This window comes from Rhinolophus sinicus, linkage group LG01 (genome assembly GCF_036562045.2).
Source record: "Rhinolophus sinicus isolate RSC01 linkage group LG01, ASM3656204v1, whole genome shotgun sequence".
Classification (NCBI taxonomy): domain Eukaryota; kingdom Metazoa; phylum Chordata; class Mammalia; order Chiroptera; family Rhinolophidae; genus Rhinolophus; species Rhinolophus sinicus.
In genome coordinates, this window is record NC_133751.1 from 11636350 (window position 1) to 11654922 (window position 18573).

Sequence of the window (18573 nt, forward strand, 5' to 3'; positions counted from 1 at the left end):
AGTCAGTATTAGGTGAAACGAATGACCTGATATGGGAATGTGGCGGGTTGCATTTAGAGCCTTTTTCTTCCACAACTTTTCTTGTTCAATAATTGAATGTGACTTGAAGGATAAGTAACCTACAGAGTCAGACAGTCCCTGCTGATACCCATTTCAGTCAGCGGGTGTGAGGTTGCAGGGGGAGGGCGATGCTGGAAAAGGAAAGGAAAAAGGAGAACATGGAGGAAACCAGTTTAGGCCTCTAATTACCAATTATGTGTGGTTCATAACAAATCATTTTTGTTGTTGTTAGTAGACAGTCTGTTAGAATTCTCTGCATTGTTCATTAGGTAAATTACGCTTTTGGGAACCAAATTTATCATTCAACTCCCAACACCTTAGTTGTTGTTGTTGCTGTTGTTTGGAACCTTACTTTTACATCTAAGCCCAAATAAGCAACATCTTTCTCTGAACAAGACTAGATCAGTGTGAAACCTATAGAAGATTCTTCTCTGAGGCCCATTTCATACATTTATATAAAATATGTAGGATAAAAAAGTATTCCACCTCATGCACATTAAATTCCTAACAGGCAAAGCCTCCCCCCAGTTTTGATCCTTTGCGGGCAGAGGGTGTAGGCTGGAGAGATGGAACCTAATTCCCAAAGTCAAGCATGTTTCTTTCTAATAAGCGTGTTTCTTATGTTCTGATCTCCCTGCTAGAAGAGAGAGTGGTGTTGGAGAGGGTGGAGACAGTGATGAAGGAAATGTGCTTTCTAATTTAGGGGTTATTTGCATTTCCTGCATTTACTTGGTGTGTCTCTTCTGCTTCCCAACAGGAGCTAATGAGAGCATTCAGGTTTCTGCCTTTTCCAAAATGCCGTGTACATATTTTCTCATTAACATCCAAACATCCCAGATAGGTTATTTTAAAAACACAGGCCTGGAAAACAGTGGCATCTCCGTTGTAATTACTGAGAAGGCCAAATGCAGTATCTGTTACATAAATGTGCAAGCCCCGCGCATTTTGACAGGCAGTTTGAGGCCATCAGTGAGCAAAAAAAGGCTGTGGCAGGTGTGAATGATGCTGTATAAGGTGTGCCTGGCAGGTGTGAGCTCCCTGAGACATCCCGCTGATACTCCCAGATGAGGACAAACATGCACTAACTGCGCTTCTTCTCGTTCAATCCAGAAAGTGCTGTTCTCTCTGGGGGGCTCCTTTCTGTATTACGCTGACCGCTTCAAGCTGTACAGTGCCTTCTGCGCCAGCCACACGAAGGTCCCCAAGGTCCTGGTGAAAGGTAAGGCCTGTGAGGACTAGGTGGCGGGTTAATTGTCAGATTCACAATTTTGTGGCCAACAATGGTTGAGGGCTTTTGGACCAAAATCTAGGAGTAATTGATGTGCCACGTGGAGGTCCCAACAAGCCAAAATAAGGGGACTGAGAAATGAAATTCATTAGTATCTTGAATTAACAGTTTGTCAGTTTACTTAAAATGCAAGTTTTGTCTCAGCTATTTGGGGCCAAAATTGATGGGTCATTTTGCAGTTATGCAAAAACATAGAGGGTTTAGAAATTCCCTACTTTATTCCTCTTTTTCATGAATTTCATTATACCCTACCCCACTTCATGTACCTTTTTGTGGAGTTTCGTCTTTCCCTCGCCTGTTTTTGTCCCTAGGCAGGTGATACTATCACTTCCTAATTGTTTCACATCTTCACTACTCGTTTCAGGTATTCACAAAAATGACTCAAGTTGCAATTATATTTTGCATAGAGCAGAGTAGAATTTTTATATTGGCACGCTCTTCTTCCTACATGTTCTGGGAAGATGATGGAGCGTTCTGAGAGTTTCCAGAAAGTTCAGCATGTGGTTGTTGGTGACAGGTAGAAGGATCAAAGAAACATTTTAGTGGTAAATGGCAAAACCAATAGAATGTTAGATTTCAAAGAATCTCTGGAAATCAGCCTGTTGTCCTTAATACTTCACTGTGGCTGCCATGTAAACAGCTGCTGATCAGTGTCTGAATATAGAAATAATTTACATGTGTTATGCTTTGCTGCCAACGAGAATGAGCTTGACTTAATTTAAAGCCTGTTATAGGAAATAATAGTACCATGCAGGTCTCTGGATAACAAACCAGCCTGCCCCAGATACTGACATACTTAATGGCAGAAAGAGTCTGTGCACCAGAATTCTAGTTCAGCACAAAAATTTAAGGGAATATGGGAATTTCCTTGTCATGCTGTCTGTTTTCACATGTGCTTTATTGGCCCTGTAGTTCTGTGTGTCTGTTTCTTTTTACAGTTTAACTGAATGCTAATGTTATGAGATTGCTAATGTAACAATTTTAGAGCTCTTTGCTCGACAGTAAAATTATATGCCCATTACAGTCCTTAGAGCAATATGTGTTATTTTAAAACATTTAATTAGATTAAATTCTGTCCCTGTAGATTTTTCTTAATTCAGTAATATTTTTTTTGCACCTGGAAAATATTATCATATTTTCCAAAACTATCTCTTAAAACATTAGGTATGACCTACATTTTTCTAATGGCCAAAATGTGCCAAGAGGGTGAGAACAGTTTGAGAACAAAAGTACCTGTCTATGACTATGAACAGAATCACAGCTAGATTGGATGGAAGTGACACTTCAGTAGCTCACAAAGCCAAGGACGCGACCTCTCTTGCCCTGACATAAAATACAGTTGTTGGGTTAAATGCCCATGGCCATACTTTTGGACTTGAAGATGTCGAGGGGGATTCCTAGGTCCCTGTAGACATGGACCGAGACTTGAGATGTCCTATGGAAGCCATAGCTTCTCATGCATTGGCTCTGGGCCTGGCCTCCCTCCTCTGGCACATGGGCCACTCGGTCACCTGCCTCCCAGTTCCCTTTCTCCAAAGATTTCTTCTTTGGAAGGAAGAGAAGTGGTGGCCAAGCCCATGGGGTCTGATTCCTCTTAATGGGGCTTAAAAGGGGTGCAAAGATCTTTATGAGGCCTCCCTCCACCCCCATGATTGCTGTTTCTCTTAATTGACTAAAGATAGAGCTTAAGAATCATTTTACAGTGTCACAATGCTCTTTTACATCTCCTGATGTTAGCTTAGACTCCTAATCACCGAAGACAGAAGTACATTTTTCATCTCTGTCAGGAGCTTTTGAAAACAACATATGCCCACTGTTAAGTCACTTTGATATATTGTCCTTTCTTCTTCCCATTTTTTGCCCTCACTGTGGTCTCCTTCCCCACCATGTCTTTGCACTGAGAAAGCATTAGCCTCGCCTTCCTAATTATCCATTGGCAGGCACCTCTTTGCTTGTCTGGGGACCCACAACTCCCCAGGGCGGCTTGTCAGCCCACCTGGGACACAGATAAAAGCCGGGCTGGTGAGGAAAGTGCTACCTGAGTTAGCTACATGAGGTCAGATGTATGTTTCCCTTTGAGAGAAATCAATCCTGGGCAGCAGGGCCTGGTCTACAGATGCTAATAGCTGGTAGCACTGAATTAACATAGAACAGATCTTACGAGGCATTAACTGCAGGAAATCCATCCTTCTTGCTCCACTTACCAGAGCTGTCCGGTGCTGCTGCTTCTAGGTTTTGTTTTTTTTTTCCTGCCTTTCCTCAAAAGAGGTTGTACCAGCAATGGAATGCTTGAAAGATTAGGAAAACCAGGTAAAGAACATTTTAAAATGTGTTTTCTTACTGGATAGAGCGAGGCCAACAGATCAGGAGACAATTGCCATTGAAGAGGTAGTTTGTTATAGTCCCCAAGAGAATGTCATGCCACGCCATGCAGGGCCACCCTGAGGGCACCAGGGCTGGTCAGGAGATGAGGGAGCAAGGGGGAAACTAGGCAAGAGCCTTTCTTGTGGTTCTGTGAGAAGGAATGGGCACGTAAGGGTAAGTGCACTTAGGATGTGCTCTGGGGTGATTAGGGGAGTAGTGGCCCAGAGGTTGAGAGCTAGTAGAGGAGGTTGGGGGGTGAGGCTGGGGCTCTGGATTGGTTGGTTTGCATGTGAAAGGCCAGTCCTCCACTGTCTCCAGGAATTGGCTGGCCCTGGGAGGGGCAGTCTCCCTGCATCTGTAAGGTCTCAGATGTCAAAATATCAGAATAAAAAGACACTCTTCGTGTGAGAAGGGTAAAGAGCAGCCCCTGAAAATCCCAAGTGTGTAGGATTTACAAACCCTATTGTTCCTTAACTCATTGTTATCCCTTAATTCAAGCCCTGTTTTTCCCCCCAAATAAACAAACATACATCTGACAGGCCCTTCCATTGTCTCTCAGAGCCCCCCTTTACTTCCTCCTTGCAACCCACTCTCCGCTCCGTCCTGTAAAAGTCACCTTGGAGGAAGTGACTGACATTGTGAGGAGGGAGTCGGTCATTGGGGTGTTCCGTTCAGACAGCCTGTGTTGAAACTCTTCCAGCCAGGACAGACGCGGCGTTCAAGGCCTTCTTAGATGCCCAGAACCCGAAGCAGCAGCACTCGTCCACACTCGAGTCTTACCTCATCAAGCCCATCCAGAGGATCCTGAAATACCCACTTCTGCTGAAGGAGCTTTTCGCTCTGACAGACGCGGAGAGTGAGGAGCATTACCACCTGGATGGTAAGCGGGGACCCTGCCTCCTGCCCCCGTCCTCAGCCCCAGGAGCCCCTCCACAGCCTTTTCATTGCACGGCCCATTTTCTTTTAGTGGCCATCAAGACTATGAACAAGGTTGCAAGTCATATCAACGAAATGCAGAAAATCCATGAAGAATTTGGGGCTGTGTTTGACCAGCTGATTGCTGAACAGACTGGTGAGAAAAAAGAGGTAAGGACCCCCGCCGGCCCCCCTCTCCTTCTTTTCAGGACACCAGTCAGGGAAGCTGGGTTGCTTTGATTGTTTTTTTCAAAGGGATTGTTTGTAAGTAAAATTGTTGTGGAGATACTGGTTTTGTTGGTGGAACTTTTTTCCTTTACCCAAGGCTACAGTGTGAATTTTCTTCCTCAAGCCGAATTATTTCTTAATTTAGGAAATGGGTTCCTAATTCTCACCCCTTCACTCTCAGGACCTCTGGTTTTGTTCTGTGTTAAGTGTAACAGTGAACTTTGTTGCCATAGCCTGGATTGCTTCTGTAAGCACCATTAAAGGCTGAAGCTATAGCTCCAGAGATTAGAATAATACAGTGGTACCTCGGTTTTCGAACGTAATCCGTTTCGGAAGACCGTTCGAGTTTGAAACGTTCGAAAACTGAGGTACGGTTTCCCCATAGAAAGTAATGCAAAATGGATTAATCCGTTCCAGACCTTTAAAATCAACCCCTAAAACTGCAAATTTAGCATCAATATGACTATCTAATGATCCATAGATCCATAAAATTGACGGTGTTGGTAAACTGAAATGTTCGTCAACGGAGACGTTCGAAAACCAAGGTACCACTGTAACTGCCATGTAGTAGGTGCTCAGTAAGTATTTGTTGAATGAATGACAGTTTCAAATGATTCTGAATCATTTTTTTTGTCTACCTGAAAACCTACTTAGAAGAAATAGTGACAGGAACGGATACCCCTGAAAAAAATATAGAGTGAACTGTACGTTGTGCCTGAGTCATTGAGGAGAGGTTATGTGAATTAAAATACTGATAACACTGAGATGAATCAGAGGGTTATGATATGTAATAATATCCGTCAGTACATCCTGACCCAACTGGAATATTGTCCTTGGTTCTGCTTTCTGGCTCAAAAATAAAAAAAGGGGGAGAAAAGCTGGGAGGGAACTACGAAGAAAGACACTCCTGCTGTGATTAGAAGGAGGGTTAAATGTGGGGCTGGGGGGGTGTACAAGGCTTGGTTGATTAGTCTAGACAGAGAAAACAGGCTTATCTCCAGAGATACAAAAGGGTTATTATCCAGGTGTATTTTTATGTCCTCAGCGAAAAAAATTTTTGGACTGTTAAAAGATAATTTTCAGAAAGAGGTAAAATTATGACATCTCATACAGAGGTAAAAGCAAACACAAATGAAGGAATTTATTTTACTCACAATGTGAAGGAAGCAGGCAGGTGTGTAACAATTCATTGGAAAAGTCAAAACAGCGCAGGTGTGTATATGAAGTGATGACATGTCAACATGATCTGTAAAAGGAGACAAACTGGTTTTTCCATAGTGGGAAGAAGTCAGTTAGGTCACTACCAGACTGGACAGAATTTATATACCTATCCCTTACCTACATCTTACAAAGAGCTGCAAAGGAACTAAAGGCAATGTACAGGGTTGAAATCTGGTGACCCGAGAGGGTGTGTGTGCTGTAGAGGATGCAGTTTTCCACTGAATACAATATATTTTTTCTGCATATTATTACCATCAGGGCACGAGAATGTCCTCAGTCTACTTGGCAGCTAATGTAATAAATCAGAGTGTAGAAATGATGGGCACTGCTGCTCTGGATTTAGTTCTCATTTTCTTGTGAAATATTTAAATAAGTAAAACATATGCTTGTTAAAGAAAAGGGCAAAAGACGGAACAAGGCAAGAAGAAGAACCATCTACAATCTCAATGTTTGGGTGGCTTTTTTGATTAAATTATATATATATATATATATGCTTGAATAATTGTATTTTGGAAGTAATTTTGTATCTTGATTTTTTTATATTGAACAAAGAATTTTCATGTTATTTTAAATTATTCAAAAGGATTATTTAAATTGTTGTATAGTATACTGTGTGGCTGAACAATGATTTACTTAATTCTTCTCATTGGACAATTTTGGGGGGCTTCATTTATTGAGTACTATGAATAATACAGCAAACATTTTTGATCAAGAGATTTTTTTTTCCTCCTCTGTGTTTTAGTGTATTTCATTTTGACAGAAGTGAATTTTGTTGGGTCATGCAAATGAAATCTTTCATTATATTTTGTTTTTTATTATCTGCCAAATTAATTTCTGGGTTTTAATGATCTTGCAAGCCAAGGACCATTATACTAAAGACTAGAAGGTGAAATGGGTAGTGGTTTGCAAAGAATTTAGGAAAAAAACTATGAATACGATTCAGAAGTCAGAGACTAAAAGAAAATATGGCTTTGGTGAAATTGCCTGTCCTCTAAAATAAAATTCTGACAATCAAGTAAGAAATCTTTCCAGCGAGGAACAAAGAGATACAGTGCTGTACAAAGGAGTGTCTTGTGAGCTGAGATTTTGTAAAAAGAAATGTGCAAAAGATGGAAGGAGGGACAGTTGGCTGTGTGTCAGTCTTAAAGAGTAGGAAAATTCTACATGAATATTAGGCTGTACAGAGCCCAGAAAATTAAGGCTTGGAAAAGATGCCAAAGAGAGCAACAGAAGATTATGTTTTAGCACTGTAAGAAGAATAAGAAAGAAAGAAACCCCTCCAAAGGGACCAGAGGTATAATAGCCAAAGACAATTGATTACTCAAGGAAAATGATTCAAGTTTCATTTGATCCCTTTTTTTCTCTTATTGAGGAGAATGGTCTTCAAACTGGTAAGGATGGAATGGTCTTGATTGCACAAAAATAAACCCTTGGGAGAATGGGTCATGGAGATGCTCTGTGCCAAGATGAGTTACAATTCTGTAGCACTGCTTGGAGTGTATGTATACTGGGACAACCGTGGAAATGTAGAGAGGCAGACAGTTGGAGTTACACAAGTTATGTCCCAACTTTCACAAAGGTGATTCCTAATTATTGTAGTTCTCTTTTAATGGCAATATCCACTAAAATCCTGGAATGGATTCATGAACAGTTTGTAAACAGGAATAAGAATATTTGTCAGTGTCTCCTGGGACTGGTGGGTCTATATTGAAAAGGTAACCTTGCAGGGACACAGGGTCCCTGGTCCTGTCATCAGCCAGGTTTCCTCAGGTGGTCCCTGAAGGCAGATATGTTCACAGAGAACAAAGCTGGGAAAGAAACATCTTAGGATGCAGCTGGGCCCTCCACCTCCTACCCAGCGTTAGATGCTACGGGCTTGCGCTGGACCCCACAGAGCATCCCTTCTGCTTAAGTCGGAAGAAGAAAAGGCCTAAGATGGCATTTCCCCTTAGTAGCAGTGCCCCCGAAACCTGGCTCAGCAGGACATCCGAGTCGTTGTTCATGCAGGGGCCTCTCAGCAGAACTCAGGCTGGGGTTTAGGGAGAAGATTCAGGAGGGGAGCAGTAGGAGGCCAAGGGAGAGGCTGGGCTCTTGGCCAGAGGGAGCAGCCATGGAGAAACTTGTCGAGAGAGAAGCCATGCACACTAACCCTGTATCAGCCCATGTTTGCTGTGTAATAAACAACTCAGAATCTTAGTGTTCACCACAACGAACGTTTATTTCACACATGGGGTGTAGTCAGCTGAACTTTGGCTTCTCTTGGGGAGCTCCAGAGCTCGGTCCTAAGTGCGCTCCACGTCTCTTCCTTCGAGAATCCAGGCTGAAGCACCAGTGGCTGTCATGGGCCTGTCCTTTCCGTGGCTGGTAGGCAAAACCTCAAGAGGGCTGGTGGAACCTTAAGCCACGTCCACGGCCTGGGGCCCGTGGCCACGCCCAAAGTTATCAGGGCTTTGCCTAGTCTCGTGGGAGGCACTAGAAAATCACACGCCGGAAGGTGCACAGATATATATATATATATATACACACACACACATATATATATACAGATATATGTATATATCTGTATATATATATATACCTTGAAGATATTGTGGGTTCAGTCCAAACCACTGCAATAATGTGAATACTGCAATAAAGTGAGTTACATGATTTTTTTGGTTTTGCAGTGCATATAAAAGTTATGTTTGCACTATACTGGAATCTATTAAGTGTGCAATAGCATTATGCCTATAAAAACAATGCATACCTTAGTTAAAGAATATTTTATTGTTAAAAAGTGCTACCATCATCTGAGCCTTCAGCGAGTCATAATCTTTTTGCTGATGGAAGGTCCTATTTTCAATTTGTAAAAAAGAACGTAATATTTGTGAAGCACTGTAAAGTGAAGCTCAATATAACAAGGTATGCCTACAATTCTGTTGGAAGAAGGAAGTCCAGTTTAGACAATGATCTGCCCCAGTGACTTTTAATTACTTTAGGAGACATACTCCCAAAGACTTTGGCCCAGACAGTACACAGAAATTTGACTCGTATATATAACCATTCCTCTTCTGTGTGAGTGTTTGGGGCCTGCGTAGTGGAGACCATATAGTTCCCTTAGCTGATACTGTCCTGGGGGTTGGTTGACTAGTTACTTCATACATATAAACAAAGTAATATGATTGCTAATTTCTTTTTACCCTTGACCATACTACTAATAATATAGCTCAATAATCATTAGAGTAACCATTACTATTATACTGATCTCATTCATTATGCTGGCAACAATACCACTGAATTCTGCACTGTTGGAAGCCACGTCACATCTCCAGCACTGTGGCCTGGTTTGGTGGCTCGCAAAGGGCAAGGCCAAATGACCCTGTGTTTGGCAAAGGGCTGCTCAGTTGCTGCTGTATTTAGAAACCCAGGCATCTCATCAGCAGCAAAATAAACCAGAGCCATTTGTTCTGGAGAAGCTCAACATCAAGATTTCAAATATTCATAATGCTGCCTTGAGGAAGAGGACCTCGTGTGTGGTGTGTGTGAACACAGAGAGTAGAACAGGGAGGCCATGGGTGGGTGGGTGGCCGTGGGTGGGTGCTCAGGGAGGCGTGTCTGAGGTACGATGTCCTAACAATCTGTGGTGTTTACCAATGGGATAGACCGTGAACTCGGATCGTAGCAAAGTCTTGTCCTGTGACGTGTTCAAAGAGCAAACAGGTCAACAGACCAGATGATTTCCCACCCTGGATTTGTCTGTCGAGTGGGTAGGAGGTTGGGATTTTGATGGGCTGGGAAGCGGGCCAAGGACTCCAGTGAGAAAGACAGACATGAGGGTTGTGAGGCGTACTCACTGGCCTGTGGGCACAATCTCTGGATCATGATGTCTGGAGGGCTGTACCCCATGGAGAGCACCTTGTCTGTCTGAGACGATGTAGCGTTTCATCTTCGGGGGCATGTGACTAGACCTCATGATTTCCGAGGAGCCCAGAGCTCACACTGCACGGGCTGCAAGAGCAGTCTTCAAACTGCCCAGCTAGTTTCCCTCTTCCTCCTCTAAAACGAAATAAAATCTTCTTTAAAGTGAGTTGGAGGAATAAGAAATCATTGATTCCACTGCTTCCCAGATGACCTTTGCTCCAAGGGGATTTAAATTCATGGACCTGTAGTTTTCCGGGGGTGGGTCTTCATTATCATTGATGGCATTTGTCTCTCTTTGAGAAACTGTCTCTATTTGAGCACAAAACGTCTCCAACTTGGTAGATCAGTTTTGACAGATTTACTGCATGTGAATTGCAAAACCCTGATTTGTACCTTTTTTCCACTTTATTATTGAAATTCTGGTAGATGCACATGGGATAAAGGGGAAAAAAGGATTACCGAATGTTTTTAAAGACAATACTTTCATGAAGCAGAATTGACATCAGAGCAGTGGGGAGGTAGAAGAGGGAAAAAGGGGTCAAATATATGGTGATGGAAGGAGAAATGACTCGAGTGGTGAGCATGCAATGCGATATATGGATGATGTATTATAGAATTGTACACTTAAAATCTATGTAATATTACTAACCAATGTCACCCCCAATAAATTTCATTTTAAAAAGATGACCATATGTTTTTAGAGACAATATTTTCATGAAGTAGTATTGACATCAGCCTGTGGAACTTTAAAATGTCATAAAAATCTGAGTGTTTATAACACCACCCAGTAAGTTTTGCTTTGTCCCTGGTTTTCAGGTTGCAGATTTGAGCATGGGGGACCTACTTTTGCACACCACGGTGATATGGCCAAACCCACCAGCCTCACTGGGGAAGTGGAAAAAGGAGCCAGAATTGGCAGCCTTTGGTAGGTATCAGAAGAGGGTTTGGGGTTGGGGTGGGGTGGGGAAAGAGTCTGGCTTATTTTTCAAAATAAGAACATTTCCAAGACACAGTTTATTAAAATAAAGCTAATTACAGTTATCCGAATTTGTCTTCCTGCTATGGCCACCAACATATAAAATTCATGGACCCCAATAAATTTAATTTAAATTTCCCAAGAGACCCATGTCACAAATACTAAATTAAACCTTCCAGTTAAGTGGGGCCACCCAGTTACATGAGAGGGAGGAAATACTTGTGCCCAAGCCTACCCCAGGCATAAACATACAAGCAGGAGAAGTGGTTTTCTTTGTTTTGGTGCTGCTGCTGCTGGTGCTCTAAGTATCTTTATAAAATAATGGATTAATAATAAACCAAGGAAAAATAAAGGAAAAAAAATCAAGAGAAAAGTTTCTGAGACCCCCAATCTGAGATCTTGTATCCTCTCGCTGACTGTGTGATGTGTGTGAAGCTGGGATTCAGGACATCAGTTCCCAGCCGAGCTACTGTGGCAGCACTGGGTGCCTTAATCAGTTGTGAGGTGCTTCTCAGTCGCATCGTGACTAATTCTAGTGCAAGCAGAGCTGTTTGTGAATGATCGATTTTTTAATAAACTAGTTCCGATGGATGCAATTGCTGGAATTAAAAAGCTCATGTGGTTGTATTGTAATATGCTTTTTGAAAGACAAAAGCTGTGGGGTTAGCACTCCGGGAATTATGGGTAATTCTGGAAATATGGGTTGTTGTTGCAACGTAAATGCTTCCATGGCATGCAGTGTTGTGCCTGACAATCAAACGATCTACAGTTCACGCTTTTGTTTTATGTTGTGTTTTTTCCTAACATCTCTCCAGAAGATTCCTGGCGAGGAACATAATATAAGGAAGTCTAATATTTCCATGCTCTTACCTGACCTTATTTTTCCGGGGGTAGGAGGGAAAGGGTGTTGTTGATTATTGCTTCTTCAACTGAACTGTTTTTTTCCTCCATGATATGAACACAGTATTCCCAAATGGAACATCCCAGTGATATTAAATCAGAGTGTTTAATACAAAGATTTATTCGGCTTCCTTCTTAGGTCGCCGCGCCTTCACTGAGAAACTTAGTGATATTCACAGCATTGTCAGAGAGCCACTGTAGCTGTTGATGGCATTTCATTAAAAATAACAAAGCACAAAACTGTAGAGGAAAACATGTGACTAAATATGCTGTACCAAGGAGTCTTTTAATGTGTTGGTAGTTTTTTATAGTCGTGGGTGTTCGTGGTGGGGGGAAGGATAGTATTTGTTTTCTTTTCAACATTAGCAGTTGTGTTTCTTATCTTGCATTTTCTTCTCGGAGAAGTCTGAGAGCTTCTTGGTAGGTCATTTATGGGATGTAGGATTCTGAAGTAAGTGACCCAAACCATCATCTGTTTCTGATGCTAGGCTACAGACTAATAATTCCAGATCAACACTGGGATTTTTCAATACTGTCTCTTGAATTTTATGGATTTCCTGTAGTTAGAAAGAAACAGATTTAGAATAAGGAAATCATTTGAGAAAGTAGGGGTTAGCCAACTTTTTCTGTGGAGAGCCATATACTCGATATTTTAGGCTTCATGGACCAAGAGGCCACATGGAGCCCAAAGCAACATAGACGATCTCAGTGAATGAGCATCTGTGTTAGCGGGCTGAGCTAAACAGGCGGCGGGCTCTAGCTGGCCAAGCTGTGGAATACAGGGTTCAGGAAAACGCCAGTTTTGAGGTTTGGAGCCTTTAGTGCCACTTGCTGCATAGGCCCACATGGGGGAAAATACATGTTTCCACTCTGCATCACTCTGTTCCCTCCCCCACGGGTTGTTTACCAGAGGGAAGTGTGGCTCCTGGGAAGGGAGCCCACGACACCTGTCCTGGTTGTGAATGGAAGCCCCCACACCCTGCCACCATCACCCTGTAGCAAACTCCACAGGGGCCGTAGTTAGCAAGAGGCAAGCTTATCGTTATTCAGAATCCTCTCCAGAGCAATAGCAAAGAGAAGGGAAAGGATTAAAATCATGTCTCTGAGTCATGGCAGACTGTGGTCATCCTAATGAGCTTGTTTATGGATTCCCAGCCCTTCAAGGTGACGTGGTTGGCCGTTTTGGTATGATTTCAAGTAGTAAAGCAGAACCAACAGAGCCTTAGCAATGCCTGTTGAAATAAGGAAGTGTTGCTGTGAGGGAAGCAAGTTACTTGCCATCGAACAGGCAGCTCTCGGGTTAAAACATGGTTGTCTTGTGTTTTGGTTTCAACCTCTAATCTCAGGAAATAGTGCCATTTTCTTCTGAAACTGAAGCTGACCTGCGGCCACCCCAGCACTGTGATGTCTTACACACAGGATGGCTGATGTGTGCTAAAGGCTGATCATCTTTAAAAGAAAAACAAAATAGCTTGCCTAGGCTTCTGCCTTGAAGGGTGTTAGATGTTTACCTCTTGGGGTATAGAGAGAGAGCTTCAGGCAGTCAAGGGCAGCCAGGACTTTCGGAGATCAAGGCCATGTCTAAGGGGAGTAGGCAACCCGGTGAAGTCAGTTGAATGAGAATAGCCCTCAGGGTCAGGGTGAGCTCATGGGAGAGGCAGAGGGGTTCGTAGTGCAGCTGGAGGTTCACTCTGGCCCCACTGCTGTGATCTGATATAGTTGAAGTTGAGGTAAACTGAGGCAGGCCAGTAGCTTTCTTAGAGCCAGGCACTGGTTCTTATAACGCTGTGGGTCTTCTTGAGACTAAGGTCACTGGGTGCCCTCTCCTAGGGTGGAGCTCTCTTGTTTTCAAAAGGACTTGCTGTCTTGGCCACTGATTTCTGCTGAAGGCTTCATGGTGAGAACATAGGGTCTCCTCGAGTTTTGGTGCTCAATCTCCATGCACAGCTGGTGTGGCCCTTTGGGTGGGAGGAGTGGGAACCTCTGGGATCCTTGAGGAGTTGGGTGCTGTGAGGTATAAAGGGCTGGGGACTGTCAGACTCAGTGCCTGGAGTCAGTTTCTTTGCCTCGTAAGGCATATTTTCCTGCAGTGGAGGTCAGGGCAACCCTACACAAAGGAGAGACTGACCCATCCTAAGTAGGATAGAAAATGAACCAGATGCTGTGTGTTGGTCTGCAGGGGGCCTGGGAGCCCATCCCCGAGAATTCTCTGAACCTTTGCAATTCTGTGTCTGGTACGCAATGCATGTCCCCTCCAGCTGCTGTGTGACTGGGTCCCTGCTGTGCCTTGGGGTCAGAGTGTAAAGAGAGACAGAGACCTTCTCACGGAGAGCCAAGGGTGGGTTGGAGTCACGCTTCCCATCCTTCTGGGCACCAATTCTTCCTTCCCCTTTCTGCGGAGTCAGAAACACTGAGTGTTAAACATGCATGGCATTATTTAAGGAATCTTATGGAAGATTATGCCTAATTCTGTTGTATCTCCCCACCCCTCAAAGAATATAAAAATACTCCATACTTCCTGCTTCTAAAGAGTTTATTGTGATTCCGCCTGTTTGGAAGAAGTGGAATTACATTTTATTTCATAAGCTAATTATGATGAATAAAAGATAAATTATATTTCCTGAATTATGAACACTGTCTGTGTGTCATATTGACTTAATTTGCATAAATATAAATCAACTTAAGCAATTATATTATTATTATTATTAAAAACATTTGTATTACTCTTCCAGCTGCTGAACTAGTACATTTTTGTTAAATATGTTATCTGTTAAAGTTTTAAACTTGAAATGCTACCCTAGTTAAAGTGTTATGTTTTACCCGAAAGTTTCCAGTGGGGTGGGTAATTTCCATTTATTTAGATTTCTTTGTTTATTTTGACTCTAGGAAATTTTGTCTCACTAGGCTCTTGAGTTTCGCACGCATGACAAATGCGTGGAAGATGGAGTGGGAGTTGGTTAACTGGGATCTCACGGCCTCTTCATAGCTGTAGTGTTTATTACCACAAGTTATTGAAGTTTAGGGGGAAACCCCACACTTTATGTGCTATAACCGCCTTTATATTATTTTTTTCCAGTCTTCAAAACTGCTGTGGTCCTGGTGTATAAAGACGGTTCCAAACAGAAGAAAAAACTTGTAAGACTTCTTGTTTCACCCCATAGTTTGAAAGGATCTCCCTTCCTATCTGCTTCTCAGTTATATCTGTGTAATTATAATGCTGCCTCTTTGTCAAGTGGGAGCCTTTTATGATTGATTGATTCCTTCCTTCCTTCCTTCCTTCCTTCCTTCCTTCCTTCCTTCCTTCCTTCCTTCCACTAAGAAGTCAAGGAAATTGCCCATCCTGCTTTCTTTCAGGCAGGCTCACGTTTAGAGCATGAAAGTGAATACTTTTGGGCCTGCCATGGCTAGAACCTTCCTAAACACTAGTTTGTTTTTTCCTTTCCCTAGTCTTCTTGTCCCTCTGTTCTTGTTTTGAGGTCCCTTTTCTCCTCTTTCCTGTGTCTCTTTGACCTGGATTTGATTAGCAATTTATTTGCACCCGGCAGCACATTTATCACATGGCCTCTTGCTTTCTGCTGGATGAGTAAAAGTGCACCCAGGGTCAAGTCCCTCTGGACAGACGCTGGAGTTCCCGTGTCACTGGAGTAGAGAATGTGGGGGTCTGGCTAGAGCAGTCTGTCCTCATGCACCTGGTTCCTTCTCTTCCTGCAGGTAGGATCTCACAGGCTTTCCATTTACGAGGAGTGGGACCCCTTTCGATTTCGGCACATGATTCCTACCGAAGCTCTGCAGGTTCGAGCTTTAGCAAGTGCAGGTAAACTCTGAACGTGCTGAGTACATATTTCTTACGTGTGTATGAATTGTTTGTCTGAATCCACACTCTTGGTCTAACCACGCTACCATCTTTTTTCTTCTGTGCTGAGCTGCCTTTTCCCTCAGTCTCTCCACTGCCTCTCGTTTACCCTGCCATTTATTAAGTATTTGAATGTATGAATGAACAAACGAACTAAGTAAATGAATGAACTGAGTGAATGGATGCAATGCCTTCAACATTGTTTCAAGGAATGGTAATCATTCTGTTATTTATATTAATATTATAGTGACAAATGACTGAACAGCAGTGAGTCTAATGGAAAGAATCTTTGAGCCTATACGCAGACTAAGCCCATGTAAATAACTCACTTGCCTTTTAACTGAGAGACTTGAAAAGACCACCAAAGCACAAAAAGGCCATTGGGTACATTTTTTTCCCCTTCGCGTTATAAATCTTTGTCTTTGTATTAGCATAAAGGCTCTGCAATGTCGTTTCTTTTGCTGCAATCCAAGTAGCAGTGAAGCGAGTTGTTGGATAGCAGTGAATATACCCAAAATTAGATGGTGCTTTAAGCATATGAGAAAAGAATACCAATGGGATATTAAGTGACTTGGAGGCCCCATCCCGGCCTTAATTTGAGGCCGTTCTAGGGAGGAGCTCCCAGCGATGGCTCCTGCACACCTCCAGGAAGGAGCACATTTGGGGGTCAAGTGTGACCCCTTTCAAATAGGCCACACCTATTCCCTTTCCCACCTAGAAGCTGCAGGTGTCTGGTTGTAAAGAGAGGCCCTACACGTGGACTTCCACAGGTGCACAATGGATCTGTATTGCTATTTCATGCTTCTGATATAAGCATTACGTTTTCAGTGTCCAGTTGGGATTGCTTATCCTCTCCGTGTTTCCATTTGTTGTCACATCCATGAGCGGTAAAATTGCTCTGATCCTCATAAAACCACCTCCCCTAGTCCAAAGTCATGAAGAAAAACTCTTGCATTATTTGGTAAATCTTCAATTACTCACCCAAATTATAGATGCAGCTTCCTTCACAGTGGTTATGCCTTGTGCCATTGGAAAACTCAAATGCAAAAACCATGTTAGACTAATGTATTTAGGATGATTATTTGCCTTAAGGTTTCTCTCCCACTTTCCAGCACAGAGATTTATCCTGGTGCCTTTTTACTTACGATTTGATTTGTAAAGTTGATTTACACATGAATTTGCGGGAACTTATAGGTTGTAGGTCTACAAACAGTTATTATAGAATAACACTTTGAGGTTTGGACACTTAAATACTAGTGTTGTCTTACTTTGCAGTCTTAGGTTGTAAATTATCTAGCTCATATATTTCCTTGTGCCTGGTTTATAAATAGGAAAGCTTGTATTTATACTGTGTGTCCCCAAAAATAAGACTGGGTCTTATATTAATTTTTGCTCCAAAAGATGCATTAGAGCTTATGTTCAGGGGATGTCATCCTGAAAAATCATGATAGGGCTTAGTGTCCGGTTAGGTCTTATTTTTGGGGAAACACGGTAGCAAACTTCAGGCTTCTCAGCCAAGAACTTTGCCTGCATTGAGGACTAAATACTTAAAGACATTACATTTTGAAAACAAAGCCATCTTTGTGATATGACATTTTTATTTTCACCCTCTATTTTTCATTCCAATCAAGTTTGAAACCATCAAGATAAAACCTCATTTTAATAGAGTTATAAAGACTAGCCAGTGTGTCCCTTGCTGTGAAATACATTCCAGTGGATTTAAGAATCAGAACATAGAATGTCTAGATTTTTATCCTAGTTTGGGAGAGCTTGTGAAAGTTTCTGTGAATGGGTCCTGGTTGGACCCCTTAAATAATATGTCACAGTGAGAGTTTGTGGCCGGGGTTCTGAACAATTGGACAAGGATGACCTCACAAGGTGCAGTCTTGATGTTTGTCATGAATTGTTCCCCCCAACAAACACTTTATTCATGACCTCAAATGATAGAGTGTTGCAAGGCTTATAAAATAATAAATAATATAACATGGTATTTCAAGCTAGGTGTTGGAAAGCTTAGAAATGATATAAATATAATTGTTCCTCACCTTAAAATATAACTGTTCCTTACCTTCTCGCCATACTGTTTTTGATTCCCTCAGAATGTGTACCGTGGGAGGGCTAAGAAAGAGGAGCCCCATTCATTTCCAGGACCTGCTCTTTGTCCAGGGCACTAGGCCCGGGTGTTTGTGGGGAAGGCTCCCCCCACAGAAAGTGAGGGCCTGCCTCTTTGTTATCACTGGCCTGGTGAAATCTGCTTTCGAATCTTGGGCTCTGTCTAGTCCAACTGGTACCCAAACAATTAATCAGTTAATTTAAATAAGTCAGCCAAACGGTCTGTGCAGCTAAAAGGGTCAGTTCTTCGATCAATATGATTATCTGATTGTTCTCTTAGATCATCTAGAAGGAGATTTTCACAACTGGAAATTTTCCCAGCATTCTTTTTCTTAGCACTGATTAAGCTTTTGAATACTTTGTCTCTTTGGATCACAGGACCATGGTAAAGTTCCTTCAGTCATATGCTACTCTGCACTACTTAACCTTATACCAAAGTGTGGAAAATGCTTTTGTAAAAATACAAGTAAGTCCCTTTGAAACATACCCTCATTCATGTTTGTTTAAATTTATCTAGATGCAGAAGCGAATACTGTGTGTGAAATTGTCCACGTAAAATCGGAGTCAGAAGGGAGGCCGGAGAGGGTCTTCCACCTGTGCTGCAGGTGAGCCTGGAGCCGTGAATTGCAGACGGTGCAACTCAGAGGGAGGAATTTGATGTGCTTGGTGTCCTCTAACCGCCTCTCGGTTCCGCAGACCAGCCTGGGCTTCTCTAGACTCTTCATGCTTTTTCTTATACATTTGAGAAATTATTGA

General features: G+C 42.4%; 1 protein-coding gene across 9 annotated transcripts in view; it reads left to right on the forward strand.

Annotated features, from left to right (window-relative positions):
- Positions 1–18573, forward strand: part of TIAM1 (TIAM Rac1 associated GEF 1) — a 360045-nt gene that overhangs the window by 333409 nt on the left and 8063 nt on the right. For all 9 annotated transcript variants that reach the window (XM_019730167.2, XM_074326168.1, XM_074326172.1 and 6 more), the window contains 7 exons: positions 1171–1279; positions 4413–4592; positions 4680–4798; positions 10793–10901; positions 14929–14987; positions 15564–15666; positions 18335–18422. In XM_019730167.2, coding sequence (XP_019585726.1) covers positions 1171–1279; positions 4413–4592; positions 4680–4798; positions 10793–10901; positions 14929–14987; positions 15564–15666; positions 18335–18422 — 767 coding nt within the window. The remainder of the gene's footprint in view (positions 1–1170; positions 1280–4412; positions 4593–4679; positions 4799–10792; positions 10902–14928; positions 14988–15563; positions 15667–18334; positions 18423–18573) is intronic.